The 20,142-nt window shown below is 45.1% G+C and overlaps 1 protein-coding gene across 1 annotated transcript in view; it reads right to left on the bottom strand.

The window, feature by feature from the left end:
• CACNG4 (calcium voltage-gated channel auxiliary subunit gamma 4) overlaps positions 1-18,383 on the bottom strand; it is a 40,034-nt gene extending 21,651 nt beyond the window's left edge. The window contains exon 1 of the mRNA XM_075111250.1: positions 18,075-18,383. Within this exon, the coding sequence (XP_074967351.1) occupies positions 18,075-18,297 (223 nt within the window). The 5' untranslated portion in view covers positions 18,298-18,383. The remainder of the gene's footprint in view (positions 1-18,074) is intronic.
• Between the last annotated feature and the right edge of the window lie 1,759 nt (positions 18,384-20,142).

Raw genomic sequence — 20,142 nt, 5'->3', positions numbered from 1 at the left:
ACGGCAGTTCCACATGCCTCAGGTCATTTTAGCTGATGCATCCTGCTAATCAGCAAATACTCAATATGCCAAGTGTACCTTCATTGACTTCTGAGGGGCCCTAGCAGAGATATTGTCATCCCCTAGGGCTTTAAAGGCGGTGCTTGTTGGATTTTTTTTTCCCCTATCAGCACTCTCATGAGTGGGAATCAAGGGTCTGGTCTTCCTGCAGCACAGACTCCTTTTTCTTCTCCAAGAAGGGGAACTACCTTCTCCCTGTGAAGCAAACGAGGATCCTGAACACAATGATTTGGATCGTGACTTCAAGCTCAATCTTGGATACGGTGTGTAACCCGTTCCTATCACAGGAGAAGCTACGGGAGGCTGTGACTCAGCTGTGCCTCTGAGTCACGCAGCATGGTGCTCTCCTGCTCTCGGGGGACAGCACTTTACCGTTAGCCTCTATCGGCAACGAACTACAGCCCTCCCTTGCTGGCATAGACCTTAGTGAGATGTCTGGACCCCAAACTCTGACCATTCCCTGCTGACCTGTGTCAGGAGAGGGACAAGGGACCCCAAGAGCATGTCCACAGCCCTCAGTGCCAGACCCAAGTCGGGTATTTAGTTCAGGTGTGTGCAGAAAGTTTCGTTTTCCCAGGCACGGGCAGGCTGCCTGGCCACACTCCAGCCCTGTGTAAGTACGTTGCGAGTCAGGCTCAAATTGCTATTTTTGAGCAAGCCACTAGAAATAATTCATGTATGTGCAAGTTAAAATTCTGCTTAAAAATCACCCTCCGCCTTGGAAGCTTAAAACCTGGGAGATCAACAGTAGCACATATTGAATTTCATTTAGTAGGTTCTTTCCAGCTGTTATGGTAAGCTTAGGTCCTCATCCTGCACTTCTTCGTTTTAAGGCTCTCTTCTCATGCAAATATCTACAACGCTAGACATGACAGGACCAGCCACACACAGAAGTGTTGGGAAGAATCTGCCCCTTTAACTGGACCAGATAGTCTTGCACCAAACAATGAGATGCATGATATTTAAGAGAAAGTTCAGGTAAACAACCTTCTTCTTGTAAGGATTTAAAAATAAATTTCTGAATATTTAATTAAGTTATCTCATGGTATGAACTGAGGTTTTGGAAAGCTGGAAGGTGCAGGTTTGTGTGTGTTAACTGTGCGAGCAACAGCACAAAAGGAAAATGCTTCTTCATCCATATGAGTTTCTGTAAATTGTATTCTATTCTTAGGAGAGTAAACACAATGTAAAAAAAAAAAATCTAATAATTTAAACCTTGCAGAAAAAGAGGCAGGAGCGATGGGAACCTCTGAAATGATAAATGTATGAATTTATTCCACTGCCACTGTGGGGTTTTAAATTAGTTTTATTATTCTTTTATTTCTTGTTGTTGACAGGTTGGGCTGCATTGCTATCTAGCTATAATGTTTACAGATAAGAAAATCTTGAAGGTCAAAAATACTTTTCTTAGTTACTCTTGTATAAGGTAATCTTCTCGTGTTGGTGACAATGCGGAGTGATCTCATGTCGCCACGGGTACCTGAATCATGCCTGCCTAGCAGCAATATTCTCCATTCCTATCCCCTCCCCTGAAGTTCTTACATAGAAAAAGATGTCTACAAGAAGAGCTTCATGCATGATGCAAATGATGGACTGGAGGAAACACTTTTCTTTAAGAAAGCACAGTGTGCCAGCGGTCTCTCAGGCCGCACCCATGCGCAGTTGGGGTGATGAATTAGGTGGTGCTTGACTGTGACGAGCAAGAGTTTTGCCGTGAACCCTCCAAAACGCAGACTGAGTCCAATGTGTTAGTAGTGTTCATTATAATGCTCACGTGCAGACATCAAAACTGCCAAAGTTCAAATGGGTAACTTTGTCCCCACAGCAGCCTTGACCAGAGGGATGTGCAGCAAACTCAGCCGCAGCTGTAACTTGTGTTAGAGCAGCACGAGGAAACTGGGAAATTGCTGAAATCCAGATTATGGGGGAGAAGTGAGACAGCATCTGCCCACAGCTGATCATGGCAGGGACGTGGCAGGGAGGCGCAGAAGCGTGGTGAAATGAAGGCAAAAAAACAAAAGACAACCTTAATTATGCCTTCCCGTGTTTCTGCAGGTTCAGTTCAGTGCTCTAATACCTGCTGGATGTAGCTTTCCTTGGCAGCTTTGTAACATCTCAAGGAAAGGAAGGAAAATGAAGAGGAAGCAAAGTGTACAGGCCTTCATTGTGACAGGGCTACAGCTCTTTGAACGCTAGCTTTTCTCCTTGCTACAATATGAAAGTGTTTGGTCTCTGCTAAATTGTGCTTTGAGTCAATGTGGATGGATCACGTACATGAAAGACCACCCCCAACAGCAACAACAGCAACGAAGGAGTCCCCTCCAGGAAGGGGGGATCAACCAGTGCAAGTTGCACTTTTTTTCTTAATAGCAGGGTTTCTTTTTCACTGAAACGTTTCTGACCCCAGTACTATGCAGCAGCCAAGTAAACCCAAGACCTCAGCTGGAAGGTTTGGACCCGCAGTTTCTGGCAACAGGACAACATAGTGGAAATCACATAAACTAGCTTGTACATACCACCTTGCTGTGAATTAGGACTGTCCTCGTGTTTCACTGTTGTACAATCAATTTTCAGAATAAGATCCTTTCTTTGACATGGTCAGGGGGCTTAATTTAACCCTGGAATAAACGGGGAGCTAACAATGGGCCAAACTCAGCTTGGACGTTGCTCTAGTTAATTAAGAATAGTAGCATCAGGGCTAAATTTGGCAAGGAGTGTTTAAGTGACTGCCTTCAGAGGCAGGGAAGAAAACCCCTTGCTTAGCTCACTGCATCCAGCTCTTCAAATGCAAATTAACCTGTCAACATCTGCACCCAGCCACACAGGACAGCTGCAAAAAGGAGCTCCCAGCACCCAGAAGAAGGGTTGGAAATGTTTAGTCCCAAACAGCTATTTTCTAAAATAATTTCTAGTAAATAAGAATACATTTAAAGTGGTAAACTGAGCATCTGCTACATGAAACGAATGGAGGACAGCATGAGAAAAGAAGCATATGTCAAGTATGCACTTCAGATGCATTGATTACTTGCCTCCAAAACAAAGCAAATTTAAACATATTTGCAACAAACACTGAGAAAAAATTGCCTCTGCAACTCAAAGTGGAGCCTCAAATTATGGCACAGTTTAAGCTTGGCCATACCTTTCCTTCCCCTTGGTGGAATAGAGCAGTTCATTGTATTTCAGCTGCTGCTTGGCTTCTTTTACTGACACACATATTGGGTATGTGAAGCCCAGACGGCTTTTGTTTGGAGCAAACAATGTCCCTTAACCAGTATATTTAAAACCCCAGCAAACCAAGTCACTGCTGGAGCCCAATCATACCAGATTTGGTTCATAGGAGGGAAGATATGAAAATACCCATGTGCTTTTTATGAAGTAGCTTATCTGCCTGCATAAGAGATGGTGACAGCCTTTCTTGGACTGATTCAGCAATGTGTACAGCAGGACCGTGCTCCGTCGCTAGAAGGGGATTGCTTGTGACTCAATCTCTTTCTTCAATACACTGCAACTCAGGGAAATTGCATTTCAGTATTTCGTTGAGCCCATTATCCTCAGACAAAATCTTTACTGACTTAACTGAAGCTCTTACTTTCAAAACAAGTACAGGATAAGGCCCCTTCAGCAGGCAAGAGGAGGAGAGGTTGGAGTTCAGCTCTAAAGAGTGCAACTTGTCTTTACAAAGCAGTGTGCAGGAATATTTTGCTCTTGCTTTCAGTATAACAGGGCTTAGAACAAACTCTGATGCATCTTTCTTTTTTTGTGTCAGGGGAATAATCTCCCTACCAAACCTGGGATGTGTGTACCCTCTGTCAACCTGCTGAGGCTTTGCTAAGTTTTTGGTTATGCAGCCATGATTTCTGGATGCTGCCATCTCCTATGGTCCTCTTAGCACAGAGGGAAACCAGGATGGAAACCAGCCATGAGCAGCTTCTGCAGAAATAATTTTGCTATGATGATGAGGCATAATTAAACAAGACTCAAAAATCCCACCTTTATAAAAACCCATGGCTTTTGCCAACACTTTTACTCATCTGTGGGTTTTCAGCCTGCATCAGGGCTGAGCAAATAGTAAAGATCTTTGACGCAGTTGACAGTGTTGGGCTTTGTCCTGTTCACGTCAGCAAACTGTAGCATCTCACTAACACAAAATGAGAAGACAAAAGAGAAAAGCCTCTGGAAAATCCAGAAACCTGCCAGACACAACTGCATTTCCTAGGGAGAACCTCAGAGTGGAGATATCGCTTCCTGCCCCTTTGCAGTGCCTTCATCTCTTCACTTGGGTTTGCTTCAATATTCCCCCCCCCCCAGTCCTGGGAACTACAATTACGGAAATGAAGAGCTGCCATTGTAACAGCGGTGAACTGACATGGCCCAGCAGAGGAGCTGGGGTTTTAATCCCCTTGGCTTGCAGAGCAGCACAGTGTGCTATTGAGCGCGTGTCCACCATGGCAACAGCGGTGGTGCTCCAAGAATTCGATTTCCACGGTGCCCCTGGGCCTTGCCTTGACATCTTCATTGTTCCACAGCGAAATAAATAAATAAAAATCCAAGGGTAGCGTAAAGGCAGGGCAAAATATGGAACACTATAGAACAGGGTTACCTAATGGTTAATTTAGAAAGGAACTTATCATTAAAAACGTATGAAGGTGGCTACATATTGATGCTGTATAAATATTTAAAGGGATGCCTTTCGTAAGGGCCGCATTCCAAGCTACACCTAAAATAACGTGTGCGAAGGAAAATTAAAAGAATATTTCATCATTTGGGCTTGTTTAATCTGCCTTTGAAAGGCTTTTTCAGCCCAGCTACTGAACATTAGTATGGGAAAGGATATCAGACAAAACTCGTTTTTGGTGTAATTCTACCAAAGTCAGCAGAGTTAAGCTGGAGATGATTTTTCTGGCCTTTTAAATAGAGTGTAATTTTCTCCATGGGTAGTTATTAAACGCTGTTGAGAGAGATTGCTGCTGCTGTTGGAAAGGCCTTCTGGAGAGGTCACTCTGTCCCATGTGAATAGCACCAGTGAAAAACCAGAAGGTTTGTAGTTTTTACAACTTGAAGAGTCCCTGAGGGCTCTCACCACACCACACATCACTGCCTGACCCAAAGCTAAAAGCACATATCTATTCTGAGTTGAGATATCCTGGCTTGACATCCACTCCTACATTACAAGAATTCTGCCTGTAGAAATTGCTTAAAATATTGGAGGGGGCATTGCAAAAGATATGCATGTGGACATTCGGTCCCACCTCCGTCAGAGAGTACAAATTCCCTAAGTACACTTTCTGAGGCTTGATTGCTCTATCTTGACATTTTGGGGCTGGTCAGGGTTTGTATCTCTTTCACCAGCTGTCCAAAGCACTGGCTGAGAAAGGAATTCCCTAGCCGTCTTACTTTGGACTCCGATTCCTGTAGCCTTGTCTGCACACAGACCAGTTTGAAGGGTGCAAAAACGTCCAACCACGTACCCACTGCATGTCCTCAAGACATAACAGACATCTTCAGGATGAATATGTCCTAAACTGAAAGGTTTCTATTTTTTTGGCATTACAAGATTAGTGTCCAGGAAGGCACCACGGCTGTCAGCAGCGCTCAGAAGGCACCTCAAGGACCTGTATCTCAAGCGGATGGCATTGCCCCTTGCGTGGAGCGCTGAGCCGGGTACCCAAATTGCATAGATGGGCAGGAGCCAAGATGCAGCACAGCATTAACCTTCCTGCAAGTTGACACAGGCAGGTCCCCACCCAGCATGAGCATTTCCAGAACTGCTCTTTCAAGGCACCTGGGTTTTCTTCCTGCCTACACAGGGAGCTCAGTTGTCTAGCCGAGGACCCTGCCGGGTCTTGCAGAAATCAGAAGCTCAATTCTTAGGCAATTCAGTGCCGGACTTTGTCTGGATCATGCATAAATCAAGATAAATCTTGGCTGAAATGGTGGCCAAACCCAGAGAATTATTTAACCATTTTACAAAAAGCCTAACTAGAAGGCTCTTGGGATGAAAATGGGAACACATGAGACCTCATAATTTGTATATGTATTAACTTCCCACTGGTGAAATTAAAATGCGAAATAGCATCTCTAAACAAAATTGTGAAGCTCTGTCCCCTGAGATAGTTAAAAACCAAATGGGCAGAGCAGATACCAGAGGATCTGTTCTTCCCTTGTAGGACTTTGGGCTAGATCGTAGGTATTTTCTCTCTCTCACAGCTACAATGCTGAGCTCCAAGAAAGGGTTTGTCTGTGCAATACAGTGAAGCTCCGCAATAATTACCCATTGTGCTATGTGATGAGCCATCCTTTTGGTTCTTCAGTAACCCGTGCACCTGGACTTTAACTAAAACCAAATAATATGCACAGAAAACATTTTTATGTAAGAGGAGGTGAACACTAAAAATCAGAGAGCCTTTGTATGGCATGCCAAACTGCTGAAGCGAAAAAATGTCTTCAGTGAAAGGGCTCAGATGTGAGCATGTTTCAGTGCACAGCTCCAGGAAAAACTCTGATAATAAATGTGAGCTTGTTATCGTTGCTTTTCAGTGGGAAGTAAAGCCGGAAGCAGGGTCGTGCTGGCTAATTGAAGCTTACATTTTCATTCAAGCACTGCATTTTAATTATAAACTGGTGACACAAGTGTCACTTAGTTCTTTATCCTGTTTTAAGTGTGCATACGTATAAAAAATATTTTCAGTTATTAATTTATTCTTGTGATCATATTCATTATCCTACATTATGTCTACCAAGCACGTGTCTAATGACATGTTTGATACACGCTAATTCTTATGCCTCTTTCAATACAGGGCTTACACACACATTTTAGGCTGAACACGGTGCCAGTTGGCCACCAAAACAGGTGCACATTAATGCTATAAAATCAGCGTTAGGAACTGTGTACCCATATTCTAGCCAGCTGCAACCACTTGCCCAGCTCTCCCGGGGCAGAGCAGGCATGCCAGAAAAAGGGATAACCTGTGGGAGTAGCTGCATTCTGCGCTGTCGCCGGGAGATGCTGACGGCGAGGTCCTGGCTGCCCAGGCCTGGCCCTGATCCTGAACCACTTGCCCTTCATCCAGCTTCTGCATCTGAGCACTCCTCTGATCCTGCAAAGTTGAGCATGTTGGCTTTTTGTGTGGCCAAAGCCCTGGGTAAGACTTAGAATTCAGGTGGAAAATTTCTGGCCTGTTTTTCCTTCTCTGAGGGGTTTTGCTGCAGTGTCCAAAGACTGTCTCCAGCTAGAATGCTGCCATCTATATACAGAAATTAAAATAAAATGAGGAAAAGGTGACTGGGAATTGGCTACCGAGAGACACAAAGTCAGTCATTAAAAATCAGACCAGGCTTACAAGTGAAAACAAGGGGAATATCCCTTGAAAGCAAGTTATGAGGGTAAATCTCTTTCAAAGACATCGGATGGAATGGGATAGCCTTTTTTCCCCCCTCTTAATCTGCTACCAAACTATAAAGAGGATTCTATTTTAATAAGCACTACTGTAGTGGGCCATTGCAAGTGAATTGCTCAAATGGCTACAATTAGAAGTGATACTGTGAATACAGACCTAACATCATTCCTAAATACTACATGCTTTATTTCAGGTCTTACATCTTTAAGGGTCCCAAAGCATCTTCAAAACCGCCTGCATTTGCCAGCACTAAAGGCAAGGACAAGAGTCCAGCAAAATGTGCAGAGCAAAGGAGAAATGTTTACCAACCTCTGAAGCAAACCTTCAGTCTACTGAGGAGAGCCACAGGATGTTTAACCTCATGGTTAGCAGATCACGGCATTAGTCTTAGATAAATATTTTTGGAAACACCTAAGTAACTTCGAAAAACCAACATCCTGTTGACTCCCAAAGCAACATAGGCTTCAAAGACATAAACCTTTACTGGAAATATGGTTAGACTTCATAAGCCACACTCTTTGAAAAGATTGCTCATCATCTCGGAGGATCTTCTGTTGACAGACAAAAATGTGTTTTTGCAGCAGGCAGGGCTGGGGGGACGCGGACCAGCTCTGATCCAAAAGCAGTGGGGGCAGATCCAAGCAGCATGAAGCCTGAGCCAAGAAACTCAGCCTCTTGCCAGGTTTATTGGCTTGGCTTCAGCACATGCATAAATGTAGAGGGGCTTTTGGATTGGGGCTGTCTGCATCCTACTGGTCCGTCTGGAAGAGGTTTGTCTGTCTGCAAAGAGCACGCTGGTAAACCCAAAATTGCTGTAATGGCAAATAACTGATGCTCTGCTGCCTGCTGGCAGGAGGTTGAGGATAAGCACCCAACTGGTTAGGGTTGGAAACTCCAGTTTTAAGAAGCCATTTTCAAACTGTAACTTAGCTCCCTGATTTATTAATTGATATTTTATCTTTTATCATGTCTAGGGTACCTCTGCTTGATACTGATGTATTCCAACAATTCCCCTAATAAAACCCAATTGGAATCATTAATAATGTTGCCAAGCTCTAATTGTACAGAATAATCCGCTGTCAGGTGCCAGGGTGGGACCAGGGGAGGTGAAATTTGGGAGGAAATAGATGAAGAGTCTGGGCGCCTCCCTCCGCAACCTGCACTGGAAACCAAGTTCCTGAAGCTTTGGCAGTTCACAATTGCCAACAAATAACCCACCATCAGCAGAGGCATATCTGGAGAATAACAATCTATTTGAGGCTATTTACTCCACTAGCCTGAGTAACAGCTCTGTTCAGTGAATCTGAGGGCTTCGACCCTGTTCATGATCCATGTGGATAAAAATGTGATGCGACATAATACAACTTGCTGTTTCATCAGTTTGCTAAAAACAAACCAACACACAAAGAAACCAACCCTAGCCAATTTTGCATTAAAATGTATGCAAGTATGTACAGGAGCATTGCTATGGGTCACCTGAATCTAGAAGATCCACTGGACTGAGATGATTAAAGCCCACTATTGCTACTAGTGAGTCATATACAAAGAAAAATTACTAACATCTGGCTACCTTTGAAAACTCAGTTTAAGTGGTCACAAGGTCTTCCAGCATTAAGAGTTTGCTATTTCATTCGCTTGGGGGCAGCTGAATGCTGGGGGCTGAGCTGTAAAAAAACCCCAACAACATAGAAATTCTTACAACAAAATTATCCAGTGTCTTGCTAATAGCCATCACCGATATTCCATGACCCGTGAGATAGGTATGCACAGCTCTAAGATAGATATATGCAGTAAGTTGTATTTTAAATTTGATAATATTTAGGCAATGTACTTCTGGCAAGATCCTATTTTAAGGCATAATTGCGACATGTCATGGTTCCTTTTTAATGCCTAGCAGCAACAATAGATAAACTATGCCTCTGGGATGCAAGTAAGACACAATAACAATCCTCACATTATTGAGTGCTATATATTTGGACAGGAGAAAATATTCAGTCACCCATATTCTACACAAAATTGCATTATTTAAAATGTATAAATGGGAGAAAACTGATCTGAAACCTCCAGTAGAGAATTGGCAGTGACTTAAAAATGGTTATTAACTAAATCTGAGAAAAAACCTGGCAGCTAAATGAGGGCGGTAATTCCTCACTGAACTGGGTACCTCTCCACTTGAACAGGGGATGCTTGTTGCTTCTGAACATCTTTGAAATTTTTGGCATTATCAGGCTAATGGGACTGGCTAAGTGAGAAGCATTCAAAGGGCACAACTAAGTGGCACGATTCCAAAACAGCAATTAAAAGGCGGAATGCTTGAAAAAGAACAATAAAAGAGGTTAATTCATATCAGGGTCTGGCAATCTGCACAGGAAATACTGTAATTCCGTAACGCACTTTCCCTTCATCTGTCTCTCTGTGTCCTGACTGCATGTTTATAATCTAGCATTCCTTCACATACAACATTTGACAAAAAATGACTCAATTCTACTGAAAAAGAACTTACAGTGCTATTGGTAAAGTAAGCAGGAGCCTGGATAAACATATGGGAAACAAAGTAAAGCGGGTAGAGAAAAGAGACCCCAAACCTTTTGACAAGTATTGATTATACATTTTTCCTTGGCAGGAGGGCATAGAGATGCTCAAGAGTTAAGAAGAGAAATTAAAAATCCTAAATTTCTCCCTGGGGCAGTATCTACCAGTTTTCTGAAGAAAGACTCTTGCACTGCCATTGAAAAGCTAATTCAGAAGATACCTTTTTAGCAGAAGGAAAGTTATAACATTTCAGCAAGGAAAGGCAAAAAGAGAATAAGAACAAAGGTGTTCAGACGATGGGATGCCACAAGAAGGAGGAGAAGGAGGGGTTGGACTATCTGCCAGGCTAAAGCAAGAGCTGCTTCAATGCTTTCACTGCATTTGACTCACAGCATGCAACAACTGGCAAAAATGCCCCCAGATTTGAAGGGAATTCTAGCTAAAGTCTGCTTAGGCTGGGCCATCCATCCTGCAGGCAGCTTGCCCCAGGGCTTGCTATTATGGGAGATTAGAGAGGCCACATATCTTTAATATTACAATAAATCCCAATATAGAGAAAGGCACTATCTCAAACGTTGCTGCGGTCCCCAGCACCTCTGTGTGTCCCTCAAAATGACCAAAACAGCCACACTGAAAGAAAAAATATGAGCCAAAGCCCAGGAGAGAGCCACCTTTCACTCTAAAATTTTGAAGGTAAAATGAACTGATGTTCTTTGAGAGTGGAGACAAATAACTGAAGGAAACAACTATCTGGGAGTAGAAGAGAGAGGACAAAATATATTGTAATTTAACTGATCAGAATATGTGGAAGAAATGACAGACTTTAGGGCAAGGCAGAAAATAATGAGAAGCCCTGCACAGCACTGGAGCTGTCTACTGAAAACATCCTTTTGTTCTGAAGTCATAAATGTGTGTCAGCTCTCAGACATATGGGCAGTTGTGCATTTATCCTGTTTATTTTACTACTCCTGTGCATCCTGCCTTGCCATCTGTTGGTAAGAATTTCGATGCTAAACCATAAGTCTGCGACATAATAAATACCAGTAAACAGAAATCTAAAATGAAGATAAGCACAAAGTAATGTTTGGAAGCAGGACCATTTTTTCAGTTCGATGGTATGATTTATTTCCTGAGATGAGTCTTGGCTCAGAAAAGAGGAACCAGCAGGAAAAGGTCCAATTGCAGGGACAGATCTATGATCCCTTCTCTTATATTGGCTTCATATTGGCATAATTCCACTGCTTTCCTAGAAAGCAATTTAAATTTACATAGGTGGAGAATCAGACTGAATCCTGTCCCTCAAGGAAGACATGCTTAAACACAAAAAGTTGTATGTATAAAACATAAGCTTCAAGCGAAATGCTTCAAACCAAGACTTTGAACCAAGTGGTTCAAGTCAACCACTACTCCGAACAAAGTAGTGTTCATGCACCTTCTCTGAGCTGGGCAGCCCTATTGCTGTGTCCCAGTTTCTTCACATCTTCTTTTTAGTACGAGAGAAAAGTGGCTGGGAAGGAAGCACAGTTATCCCTCCTAGTCGGGGCAGAAAGATAAAGCAACTGGCCCCAAGTCAGGCAGGAAACCTAGCGAAGCCCAGACCAACAAGCCTGTCCTCCTCCTCCTCCCCCATCTCCATTTCCAGTTTGGGGATGCAGAAATTACTGCTCAGCTCTTTGACACACAAACCACACAGACACCAGCTAAATGTCTGGATGCTGAGAGGTATTAATAACAGACTTCAAATTACCCTCAGTACCTAAGTACTCCTACTGCCTCAAAACAATTAAAAATGAGATGAAAGCATTAGCCACTCCTCTTAATATTGTTTTCTCTTTTTTTCTCTGTTTCTGTAAAGATACACAGGGCTACAGAACAGAGATATTAGACACCAAGCCTTCTCCCCAGGCTTTTTATGGAGGTTCATGTGTTTTGCACCTGGCAAGACTCTGACCAAAACTACAGGTTGGACGGCACGATCTGGGCAGAAGCAATGCAGACCCAACGAATGGGACAGGATCCACCAGTGAAATAATTACTGTGTTGAAATTTTACAGGAACAAAAAAATACTTTGTCATATTTGCCTCTTTTACCGGTTTACACTGACGAGGGTTAGTAGAGCTACCAGAAGGCAGAGCAAGCCCTGACGAGGTGCAATGGCTCCGAGCTCCTGCCAGTATCTAAAACCAGTAATAAAAGCCCATGGCTGAGGGTCAGTTAAAGGCAATAGCAGCTGGAAGAAGCCCAAAGATTACATTGCAAAGGTCCCTGAGAACCCCAAAAATTACTTGCAATGGCTGTGATAGATACTACCACAAATGCCATCTGTCAACCACCTACAATATACAGTATAATTATACACAGAAAAAAAAAGTAACTATAGCACAACACAACCACAGGTTTCCTACTCGTATAACCAAATGCATCCTTGACTCTTTCTTACATTTCTGAAACATAGGTAAGCTTAGTATTATCCACATTACATCTTGTACAGATGAAGAAGATTCACAGCTGGATTACAAATGTGCTTTCATTGGTTTACAGCCTTCAGGGAGTCTCTAATGCCCAGAAAGTCTTTGGGTTCCAAGTTTTGCATTGGGATATCTGACATGCTGAGAGCCATGGAGAAAAAACCAAACCCCTTGTGTAACCTGATAGCTCCCTACTGGCTATATAGTAGATAGAGTTCAAGAAAGCAAATTAACTTATTAAAGTGACACATATTCAGTCAATTAGCTTCAGATCCTGATTTCATAGTGTCTCAGGAAGAATGGATGTTTTGTTACATCCATAATGTTGTTTGAGAACCTCTGCTATAAGTGTTCAAAGAGGTTTAGGAGATCCGTGCTTTTTTAATTTGAGACTAGATAATGCCTTAACCAGTCTTCTGCTGACAGCTTCTCCAGCACAAAACTTCTCAGTATTTTAAATATGTTATACTATGGACAATATTTCGAAGAGATTGACCTCTGCATCCCTAACGATTGCTCCAAATTCAGAAACTCTCTCTAGTAAATGGAATGCTCTTGAAAAAAATTAACCTCAAAGGCTGTCAAAAATCACTCCGTCAATTGCTGACAAAACTGCACTGCTTCAAACACAGTTGCAAAGATGACGTGGAGCTCTGAGAATTGCTTTTACAAACAATGAGTGCAGCACAGACACTTTCTCGACAGCACGCGTTTTACCAAGGAAACGGAGATGGCATGAGCAGGATGTATGGAAAGAAAGAAGGAAAACATGGGCTGAATCTCAGAAAAGTCCTTCTCTAACGTGTTTACATTTGTTTTGAAAGATTCATGGATGAAAGTTCACTCTTCAGGACCTATAATGCATCTACAAAATACATATGTATTGCCCAAGAAATAGCACCCAGAGTTTTCCACAGCAGAGACACCCAATTTGTATTCTCTGTTTGCAGCTACCTTCTTTCCTAGTGTGAATATAGGGCTCACAGGCCTGTAAAAACTGAGAAGACCAACCACCTCATGTGGTGCCTGTGGATATAACCTCCAAGGCAGGTCACGTCTGATATTAAAGTGATGTAATGTTTGCTCTGTGACAAACAAAACTTTGGCAATAGCATTTGAATATGAAGTCAGCATTGTGTTTAGCTTATTCCAAATAGCGGTTGTGTTGGGACTTCATAGCTTTGCTTTGAGAATACTAAAGAATATTCATTCTTTTCGGATGAGCCATGAATTTGCAGTATTGATGGGTGGCAGCCTTCCTTTATTTGCTTGCCTCAAACATTTGTCTAAGCATTTTTATTTTGTTTTCAAGAGTATCCATGGAAGCAGCGCATGCGCGTGCTGCAGTTCCCATGTTTGTGTGCATTCATCCAAGCCGGAAGACTTGCAAATAATTGTGCAAATGTGCATTTGTGCAAGTTTTCAAGTCATAAATGATTTACTCGATCCTTCCTCCCAGTTATAAATGTTCCAGCCACCCAGTCAGGAAAGACACATGGTTCCATCTGAATTAAATGACCAATTGCACCACTTGAAAAGTAAATGGCAAACAGGGAATACTGAAAGCAACAGACACAATGGGTTCAAAGACATTCATATGCTGAAGTGTTTAATAAAATACTCTTTGAATAAATTTAAATTACAAGTACATGACTTGATTTCATATCCTGATGTCACAGGGCCTGTGGAGCTCTCTACTGGGAGCCGTCCTATTAACTTCAGCATGATCGTTCACCAAGATAACCAGTTTTAGTGGATAAAGTGGTGTTTTTAAAAGCTTCTTTTTTTCTCTTCTAGGCAAATATTTTAATAGCAGATCCTCCTTGTGACTAAGACTGTGCAAGGCTTACATAGTTGTGCTGCACATCTACCATAGGAATAGGGGCTGCTGGAAAATTATGGTGGTTTAATCTCTCTTTCTCAGGTTAGCATGACCACGAAAGGATTATTCCTAAGGCACAGCATTTGCTGTGTTTGCAAGCCTCTGGTCTTCACCATCTTGACAGGGACCCACAGCTTGTGACAACCACTGTAGCTCGAGTGTGGACACAGGACATAACAGCAGTCCCTTGAAATGGGGCTGACTTGCCCTTACTATTACTTTGTGGGTTGGGGTGCAGATTTCAGGTGTGCCCGGGTGGGTGCATGGGGTCTTCATCAGAAACTTCTTACTCCAGTGATCGCTTAGCTTTAGCTGTCAAAACTGCAGTTATTGCAGATGCAGTGGCCCTGGGAAAAAAAAAAACAGCTTTGCAAGGGTCCCCCTGGGCCATTTTATTGCATAGGCTCAGTCGAATCGCATCCACTTCTGCTATACACACATTCATACCAAGAATTGCTTTAAACAGTTTCCTACCCAAGGCAATTACCTTGGATATAAGTTTTAAAAATCCATGCAGAAATACTGCTATTGTTTAAAATCCACTCAATGAGCCTCCTACCTCCGCCTTTGACAAACACGCTAAAAGAACAAAATCGGGATTATACAGGCAAGAGTTTGACTGATGTATCATTAATGCTACTTCTTGAGTGACTAAGCTCCATAGTAGTATCAACTACTAGTACAGAAACATGATTTCATCCCCAAGACAACTGCAGCTCCAAACGAAGATAATATGCTGGATCCCTAAACTGCATCACTCCAGCTATGATTATGATGTTCATTTGTTGTAAAATGTTGTCCCGAAGAAGAAAAATAGGACAACACTGAGGAACACCTAATAATTTGGTTTTTCCATTCCTTTTCAGCATTTTTTTTTAAATCTTGGAATTTGGGATTCTGAACAGGTGACTGCTCAAAATCCAGCATACTGATATAGTTGAGAAACATTTTAATGGAAGATTTCAATTGATCTGAAATGTACTCTGCAAAATGCTTTATTCATGTCAAAAGCAATCTGAGAGGCTGTTCAAGGTATTTTCAGCTTTTGCACATTTGTATCTTAGATTTGTCCTTTTAAGCTAAGGGTGAAATGGTGCTTAAGACCATTAAAATAAATTTAGGTTTTTATAATTATTACTCCAAAACACAAAAAAGAGTTTTAAAAATAGGTTTGAAGCCAGACCACTTAATCACACATAAAAATCTATAACTGAAAGTATTTTCTTGCTGTGTATCTCCTCAGAGTTGCAACTATTATGTTGATTTTACTAAAAGACCCATTCACTCCAAACAACTGATGCTCTGAAACAATCAAGGGAGTGTTGTTTTAAATCAGCTCCTAGAAATGGTTTTATTACTTTATGAAAAAAAGGAACCTTTTCGTGTTGAAATCGAAGTCCCATGATATGGTTTAAAATATGAATAATTTAATGTATCTGTAGATTTTCTCTTACAAAGACAGAACATACTGAAAATGTAGGAGAGAATGTAGTCTCTGTTCCTCATATCTGTGAACAGATGACAGTTTTCTCAAACTGTCCATTCTTAGCACGTATTTGACAACTTTAAATTTTGTAACTTTGTAATTTGATTATGAGCACTGGAATTTTGAGCAGAAAAGCTCAGTTGCCGTTGGATAGATGCTGTTGGATAGGGTCACATGAAATGCTTTTTTTGTCCCCTGAAGTGATGAGGATTCAAGGTTCGCTCGTGCACAACTGCTGGGTGAAATTTTTCAGCAAATACCCTTGCAAATAAAACGTGCTCAGGAAGGCACAGGCGCTGCCCCAGTGGCGCAATGAGACCAGAGCTCAGCCAGCATTACTGGGCGCCGTTTGCAACGCTGCCCGGTTCTCGTGACTTCACTGACTTCTTTCTTTTTTCTAAACAAAGTTCTTACTTAAGCCTAGTTTAAATCAAGGCAAAAAACCCACCAGTTTCAGCCAAAGCTGCACTTCAGTTCTATGAATGAGGTTCCTGGAAGACCATGCAGAAATCCCGACTTTGGGGAACTCAGGGATTTCTCCCGGAGACGACAGGCCCAGTGTAGCAGAGCACGCTCAGCAAGCCCCGCAAGATGCAAACAAACTTATTTTCCAGGGAAAACAGAGGCTGAAGACATTAGAACAAGCTCAGCGAAGATCACAAGATTCCATTCAAGTGGAAGATGCTCAGCATCTCTCAGGCAGAGTCAGGAGCTCTCAGATGCAAGCCCCTATCTTCCAGGTGTCATAAACACCCATACTGAGAGCTAGATTTCCTTTAGGAATTATAAAGCCAAGCATTATTGTTACCTGTAAACCTTCATCTTCCAGTAAGTCTTTCTCTTTTACTGTCAAAAAATATTTTCTTGTCCTACGGCTATTCTATGTATATATACTATTACTAGGCATCAAATCTGATATTTTAAGAGAAAAATGATGCTACATTGTAGCCTTGAATTGTTAGCAAAAGGAGAAGATGAGAACGATATGAGGATCAGGTGCTTCTACCATGCCACAGCCTCTTCTGGGGAGAAAAAAACCCCTCCGAATACAGCTGCTAGACTCTGAACTATAACTGGGCTCATCTGGGCTGAGCTGTCTGTCAGAATAAATCAGGAAACCAGGTTTGTAAAGTTCACGTGTGCTAAGTTGTGCTGATGGAATTGGGTGCACTGAAGCCGATATGCCAAGTGCATTACTGTGGGAAGAAAGACTCCAGCCTCCCCCACCTCCACAAGCCACGGAGCAGCTCAGCAAAAGTCAACAGCTTCCCTCTGCGCTCTCCCTTTTATCTCCCAGTCACCACTGAGGCTCTGTTAGCTGTTCGCAGGGTGGGAACGGACCCAGGAGGTGAGGGGGTTCAGAGGCACGGCGGCCTTGGCCCCCGCTGCCAGCGCCTGCCCGCGGCGCGTGGCCCTTTCCTGGGGAGGTGCTGATTTCCCACGGCCAGAGCTCCGCGCACTCGGCTGACAGATGATGTTTCCCATCTGGGCTTTCCGATCGCTATGCCAAATCCTCTAAACACCCATGTGTTTCTTTGTCCCGGCAGTTACCTGCCGCACCTTTTCTACAACTCCATTTTCAGAGCGGGAGACACATGTTTGGCCTCTGCAGGGAACGGAGTGTCCTGCTACCCATCCCAGCCACTAAAACATGTATCTTTTGGTTTGTTAACATCATTCAGCCTGACCCTCGGGCTGTATTAAGTAACCCCGAGTCCACACTGAAGCACTTGAACAGTAGCAAGAACACCTTCAACCACGTTCCCGGCGTCTCTGTCTGACGGTAGATGGGGAGGAACTTGGGTTTCTGCTGTCCTGCCTGAAAGCTGTGGGGGAGCCCCAAAGCCCCTGAGGCCAAAGCCCCGTGGGGTCCCCAGCCCTGAAGCCCGGAGGACTCAGATGCGCCCAGAAAAGCCCCGAACCTGCCCGGAGCCCCCCAAAGCCCTGAAGCCCGGGGGTCCCTCAGCCCCGAGGAGGGGGGCGCGGAGCGGGGTCGCCCCCCTGGGCAGAGCTCCCCCGGGCAGAGCTCCGTATCCCGCCGCCCGGTTCCCATGGCAATCTCGAAGATGCCGGTTGCCACGGTAACGCCATCCTCCTCCTCGGCCGTGTCCGAGGCAGCGGCTCCGGCTCCGGCTCCGGCTCCGGCGGGGCTCGGCGCGGCGCGGCGGCTCCGGGCTCCCAGCCGCTCCCCCCGGGAAGTTGCTGCCCCCCGCCCGGCCCGGCCCGGCCCGGCCCGGCCCCCAGGTACCTTCGAGGCAGCAGATCCTCCAGAGCCCCGAGTGCGTGAGATCGCCCCGCGCCCGCCGCGGCGGCCCCTGCGCCTCGTCCGCCGTGATGTTGGTGCCGTTGCAGATGTGGGCGCTGGAGTAGAGCCAGTAGTCGGTGCCGATGGCGATGGCCATGAGGCTGAAGGCGGCGAAGGCGCCCACCGTGGTCAGCAGCATCTGGACGCCACGGTCACACCACACCATGGTGCTTCATAGTCCCCGCACGGGCGCGGGGGGCCGCACGACACCGCCCGGCAGCCGCCGCCGCCCGCGGGAGGCAGCCGAGTCACGGGGCGGGCGGGGGGCGGAGGCGGGGGCGCGGCGGCGGCGGGGGCCGGGGCGGGAGGTGGGGGGGGGGGGAACGGGAACCGCCTGCCGCCGCCGCCGCGGGGCCGGGCTCCGCCGCCAGCCGCGCCCCGCCGCCCCGCCCCGCCGCGGGAGGCAGGGAGGGAGGGGCCGCGGACCCCCGGGGGTCGGACGGACACACAGACCCGCCCGACCCCCGACGTGCCGCGGGAGCGCCCCCCAGCCCCCGGCGCGGCCGGAGCATCGCTTTGTTGCTTTGCTCTCGGCGGGTTCTGCCGGCGACGGGAGCGCGACGCCGCGTCCCGAGTGACAACTTCGCGGGGCACGAAGGCGTGAGGGTGCGCGGGTCCGGCTCCAGCCCCGCACACGCCAGCGCCCGGCCAGGATTTGCCCGGAGCTCAGGAAGGTGCTGCCCACCCGAGGGGTGCGGAGCTCTGCACCCTCACCGCTGTCCCACGCACCTTCCTCCTCCTGCACGGGCTGCCCTGGAAATCCCCCTAGAAATGGTGCCAAGCACAGTGGGGAAAAAGTGGTTGCAGTCCCAAGGAGAGGGCCCACATTGCCGGGGAGCTACGGCAGAGCGAACGTGGGGGTTTAGCCACGATTTCCTCCTGTAGCCTCACTCCACAATTAGTTATGCCAGGAGGTTGTAGGCAAGTAGTTGGGTTGCTGGTTTTCTCCTGTTTGGAAGGGGATGGAGAGAATCCAGCACCCAAAATATTTTCCTGTGGAAGACCGAGGGAAGAAATATCTACACCATTTTTTATCGTGCTCTCCTGCCTTCCACCCCTGACTCCCATCACTGTGAGTTGACAAGTCGGTCCTGCCTCCACCTCATCCAAGTGACAAGCCAGATGAATGGGAAGCCTTCCTGATCAGCTAATGCATTTGTGTGGAGGGAACGTGGCAGCACACCAGTTTTATGTATATGAATTAGGGAGTGGGAGGACAAGAGCTACAAACCTCGAGAAATACAGCACTCTTCCCGAGCGGTGCGTGGATGGCTGCAGGTGCTTGTGTGACTCCACTGCTCAGCATACCAACGCAGAGATGCTTTTCAGCTGCTCCTCCTTTTTGTAAAAACTGGGAAAGCAAAAAGCAAATACAAGTTAAAAGCTGCTCTTTATTTTACAGAGACCTGGGCAAATTGCTTGGACTGAAGCCTATAAGTACAGAAGAGCTCCAAAGTTAGATGCTTGGTTTAAGCATGTAAATTATGCTTTTCTTTTCAGCTGTAGTTTGTAGGTCTATCAGTGCCTTTGCAAAATCACCTTCTAAATGAATGTCTCCATTAGGGATGGAAGAATGAAGTCAGGTAAACTCAAAAGCAGAGTGAAGCCTCGTTCAGAAAAACTGGATCGAGCATTTAAGTTTAATGAGGTTCAACAAACTTCTCATTTAAAATATACGTTTGTACCTCTGGGCTTTGGGGGTTTGGACAGAGTGGGAAAAAGAGATACTGAAACAGCAGGAGAGAAGCTATTTCCATAGCTTTTTAAACCTATTGAGCCTTAATTAATATTATTTATTTGTATTACTGTATTGCCTGAGAGAGCTGCTTATGGCTGGCTCTCCCTGGCAAGGAGCGGGGGGAAGGCTGGGTGGGCTGTATCCAGGGCAGGGTTCCCACTCGGCACAGAAACACCCTCCTCAAGTGCTCCCGATCCAGACGTGCAACAAGAGACAGGATGGATGGTGGTTGGCCTGGTGGGCTCTCGGCAGCCTCTGCCAGTGGAGAGCGGA

This window comes from Phalacrocorax aristotelis, chromosome 16, assembly GCF_949628215.1.
Source record: "Phalacrocorax aristotelis chromosome 16, bGulAri2.1, whole genome shotgun sequence".
In the NCBI taxonomy this organism is placed as follows: Eukaryota; Metazoa; Chordata; class Aves; order Suliformes; family Phalacrocoracidae; genus Phalacrocorax; species Phalacrocorax aristotelis.
Note: the sequence above shows the minus strand (reverse complement) of the source record. Positions and strands in the feature narration are given on the sequence as shown.